Raw genomic sequence first — 4,808 nt, 5'->3', positions numbered from 1 at the left:
GCCAATCCAAACGGGCTCTTAGGCTAGCTGTCAATGAAGTGAGATAAATTAAAGAAGATGGGTCCAAAAGTAGAGGAAAAATAGATAAACTGACTCTTTTTAATCTGCTTTATCTTCGTGTGACCTATAGATCACGAGTTCGAGTTCCGAAATTAGCCACTAATACTTGCATTAGGTTAGATTGTCAATATCACATCCTTAGGGTACGACTTTCCCGAACCTTACGTGAATTCGGAATATTTTGTGCATCGAATTGCGCTTTTTTGCCTAAGCCTTTCATGAGCAGTGTTATTCGATACATGTAAAATTGGAAGTAGCAATGGAATAATCAAGAAACGGACAAGTAAACTCAGACACCACCATTTTTAAAAAAGAAAAAGAAGAAATCAACCTATTTTGTTTTGGATCACTGCAAACCAGAACTTGCACTTTATCCATCTGGCTTAACTAGCAAAACTTTTTTCTAACATCTTGATTAAATGTACCTATAATATTATAAAAATCTTATTTCTATGATTTAGTTCCACCAACTTTAGAATGGTACAAGACTACAAGAAAATGCATACTAGCACTCAACCCCTATTCATAGCAAAATCACTATAACAGTACAGAGAAGAAAATATAGTGCAGCCCGATGCACAAGGCATTTCGCATTCACGTAGGGTTCGGGAGAGGACCACACCCCAAAAGGTATAACGTAGACAGCCTAACCTAATGCAAGCATTATTTCATAGCAAAATCGCTATAACAGTACAGAGGAAAAAATATAGTACAAGAAAGAAATGGCAGATTTATTTCATTATTTCATATTCTATGTCTCCATCTACAAAAAAGTGAATTGTTCTAATAACCATTATTTATGACTATATCCATAAATGAATAATACAACAAAGAAACAAACCTTTTCTGAGAATTTCACATATTGAGCAGATGACCTGTATCCCTATACCCCAACTCCAAGTAATGTAAGATGCCCTTGACATCACTCTCTTGCTTACTATCTTAGCTTCCAATTTGTACGAAGATATTACCCATTCCGATTCACTCACTGACTCTAAATTCTGAATTCGCTTCTGCCTGCACTGTACAAGAAAATGTAAACCAGCATAGAGCACAATCTGTTCCAAGCAAATGATACCTGCTAAAACCAGACTTGACTCTCTGCAGACATTTACAATACAAGGAATGACAAGACAACCAACACCTTTGATTGAGCTATGTGCAATTCTGTGACCAACTTTTGAACCTGCATATTCTACAAAACAGCATTGCCAATATTCCCCTGATCAAGTTTGTACTTAATCTTCCTGGATAGACTCTGCTCACAAAATAAACACAAGGAAATTATATCAATCAAATATGGAACTTGAAGTGCTAATCTTGTACTACTTTAAGCACATTTTGTAAAGGGAAGCCCGGTGCGCTAAGCTCCCCCATGCGCGGGGTCTGGGGAAGGGCCGGACCACAAGGGTCTGTTGTACGCAGCCTTACCCTACATTTCTGCAAGAGGTTGTTTCCACAGCTCGAACCCATGACCTCTTGGTCACACGGCAACAACTTTACCAGTTACGCCAAAGCTCCCTTTCATTTAAGCACATTATATAGATGATGCATAATGCTGACAAAAACAAAGAACTAAGAATGTATAAGTTCTTGAAATCTCTATATAGCACTCAAATAGAACCCCAAAAAGACAAATCTTGGAACATTCTGCTGCAGCTTGTTGCAAATATAGTACTAATGATGCTTAACATGAGTTTTTCGGCTATTATCAACAAATGTACAGAAACCCGAAAAACAATATCAGAAAACCATACAGATTTAGAGCAGAACTGAAATCACCAATATTTGATTAACCATCCATTTGGTAATTGGATTGCTCTCAAGAACTAAACTTCAAATCTTGTAAATAACTACTACTACGCCTAAAAGCATTCTGCTCTATTTAGACCATTCTGATTTTAATAGTAAATAATTTCTCCTTCTTAGCCATAGAATCTTGACAAACAAATAGTCAATTCATGAACTCCTAGCATAGAGTACACGACGCGAATTCAGATTAAGCCTCAGTACCAAACAAGTTGGGATCAACTATATGAAATCTCATTGACTAAGTTACTCCATTCTGATTTTAATAGTACTCAATAACCTCTCCTTCTTAGTCAGAGAATCTTGAGAAACAAATAGTCAATTCATGAACTCCTAGTAGGGAGTATACGACGTGAATTCAAATTAGTCAGGATAGTGGATTCTAAATATTGAATACAACAAGTACGCCTCAATCTCAAACTAGTTGGGATCAGCTATATGAATTCTCATAATTCTCATTGACCACGTTACTCCATTCTAATTTTGATAGTACTCAATAATTTCTCATCTTGAGAAGCAAACAGTCAATTCATACACGAATTCAGATGAGTCAGACCAATGGATTCCGAATACTGAATGATTAAACAAAAAAACAATACTAGTAAAAACAAACCAATCAAGAAAAAGTAAGACTTTAGACACGTGTCATGTATACATTAAATTTGGTTGGTGTAAACACCATGTGCGAGTAAGTTTTTACCTTAACTTCAAGATCTGTAAGTTGAACAGCAGTACATTCCTTTGGACTATCAAATGCAGACAATGAAAACTGCTTAGAGACAACACCAACATCAAAATAAATAACACCAGAACTTGAAGCTGAAACATAAATTCTCTTCACTTGAAACCATAAAAACAAATCCTTAGCTGAAATCCCAGAAACTGAATCGATCTGACCATCACTAACTCTTCCTGATACATTCCTTTCATAGTGTAATTCATTTTCCTTTTTATCAAATACTGCATTACAAGCTTGATCTAAATGGACAACAAAATTACCAGAGTTATCTAATGTAAAATTCCTCACACCCTTTGGTAGTAATCCCTCTGGTAATCCATGGGATTTAAGAACTTCATATATTGATGATTCTGCTGAGACTAAAACGAATATAGAAAATAAAAGAAAAGTGAATATGAAAAAGGATTTTTCAAGATTATGATGAAACAACATCTTGATGTTAGTGCATAGGGGAAAAAAAGAGTTTTGGGGTTTGAGAAAATTAAGGTTTTGGGGTTGTTTAAAAAGTGAGATTATAAGGGGAAAAAAAAGAGGAAAATGATGGTGAAGAAGAATAAGAAGGTGAGGAACAAAGGAGAAGCTTAGAGGCAAGTGTTGCCAGCAGGAGTACAGAAAGGATTAGGAGAATTATCAATTATTGGTGGTCATTGTGTGGGGTCCATTCAAGTGGAGGTATTTTTCCCATGTGGTGAAGTACACTGGAGCTAGTAGTACAATTAGGGTCTTTTCAATTTTGGTTTTGGTTTCCCACTTGCAGCTTGTTTGGATGGTTGTTGTCTATTACTAGTAAATTGTATCGTATTGTTACTTTATATATAATGTTTGTTTTGATTATTACTTAAATTTTATTGTATCGTATCGTTAAATTCGTTGTTAGATAGCGACGAAAAGTGTCACTTTATGTAATGACGTTTTTGGTGTGTGGTGGTGTCGTTACCTTTTTTTTTTCATCTTGTCCTTTATTATTAAATAATCATATTTTATCATTTATCCTACTTTTTTATATAATAATTCTATAATTTATCCTATTTTTTTTAGTAATGGTGTAAGTTTATTCTTCATGTTATTGGTGTGTGACATCATCAAATAACGGCAAACGATACAGTTTATCCAAATGTTGTATTCATCAAACAATACAATACAGTATAAAACAATACGATACATTACGAAATGACATGTAACAACCATCCAAACAAGTTGTTAGGGGTCGTTGGTTGTATAAGAATAGTGATGAATAACCTGTAGTAGTAATATAGAGATTAGTAATGCATGAGTTATTAATGCAAGCATTAGTTATGTGGAGTAGTGCATTAAAATTAAAATGCATTGCATAATTTTTTAAAAATTAATTGTTTACAAAAATACCCTCTATATTCTTTAGCTTTAAGGAACTTTAAGGATAATTTTTTCTTTAACCATGCGTTAATTTTTTCTTTAACCATGCTAACGCATGCATTAATAGCTTTGGTATTGATAATATTATGATTTGCTATGTATTAATTATATATAAGATAATGCCAAATAGGTTGTATAACATTATTTGTGCTAGTAATACATGTATTAAAAAAAATGTACAAAATAAGAGATTAGTAATACTAAAATATTATTTTGTTCTAATACATTCTACCAACGACCCCTAATTTATTCAAATTGGATTATGACTAATTCGGATTCACATTTCGTAAGGCTCGTTAAGGGTGAAACACTTATAATTATTTTTATTTTCATAGATTGACTTAAGACCTTTAATTAAAGCTAAAGGGACCATGTATATCATATCTCAACTCGTGGTGATCAATTAGTAGTGCCATATGTTTAATAGAGTTATATTTGGACACACAATCAATAAATTTGAGTTAAAATCTGTTTAATGTTCACTTGGATCAAGCTACATGAATCATTTGAGTTAAATACCATCTCATAATCATTAATCAAAATTGTCAAATTCAAAATCGTTTTTCATTGCTCGTTGTTTATTAATTACCAAATCAATTTTTTTTAAAACGTTTTTCATTATCATGACTATCTTAAGTAAATCAAAAACATAACTATCTTAACTTATTTTGATGAATTTGTTGTGTTTCATTTTGGGCTTCATTTGAAGTTTAAATGGGTGAAATTCAAAAATAATCAGATTTATGTGTGGTAATTAAAAAATAGTTACAGTTTCAAAAGTAATCAAAATTTAGCCATTTTTTAA

General features: G+C 32.9%; 1 protein-coding gene across 2 annotated transcripts; it reads right to left on the bottom strand.

Moving 5' to 3' along the window:
* Positions 1-770: 770 nt before the first annotated feature.
* Positions 771-3,216, bottom strand: LOC107804126 (uncharacterized). Of its 2 annotated transcripts, XR_012707384.1 has the most exons (3): positions 2,570-3,216; positions 1,492-1,618; positions 771-1,318 (listed from the first exon to the last, which is right to left on the bottom strand). XR_012707384.1 is itself a non-coding variant. In XM_016627954.2 (2 exons), exons 1-2 carry the CDS (start codon positions 3,038-3,040, stop codon positions 1,256-1,258), a joined length of 534 nt encoding a protein of 177 aa, XP_016483440.2. In that variant the 5' UTR covers positions 3,041-3,212; the 3' UTR covers positions 771-1,255. The 2 variants fall into 2 exon arrangements, 1 of the variants encoding a protein (XP_016483440.2); XM_016627954.2 differs by lacking the exon at positions 1,492-1,618 and having other exon boundaries at positions 2,570-3,212.
* Positions 3,217-4,808: the final 1,592 nt, after the last annotated feature.

Source organism: Nicotiana tabacum, chromosome 3 (genome assembly GCF_000715075.1).
Source record: "Nicotiana tabacum cultivar K326 chromosome 3, ASM71507v2, whole genome shotgun sequence".
Taxonomy (NCBI): Eukaryota; Viridiplantae; Streptophyta; class Magnoliopsida; order Solanales; family Solanaceae; genus Nicotiana; species Nicotiana tabacum.
This window is presented reverse-complemented; position numbering and strand designations above follow the sequence as displayed.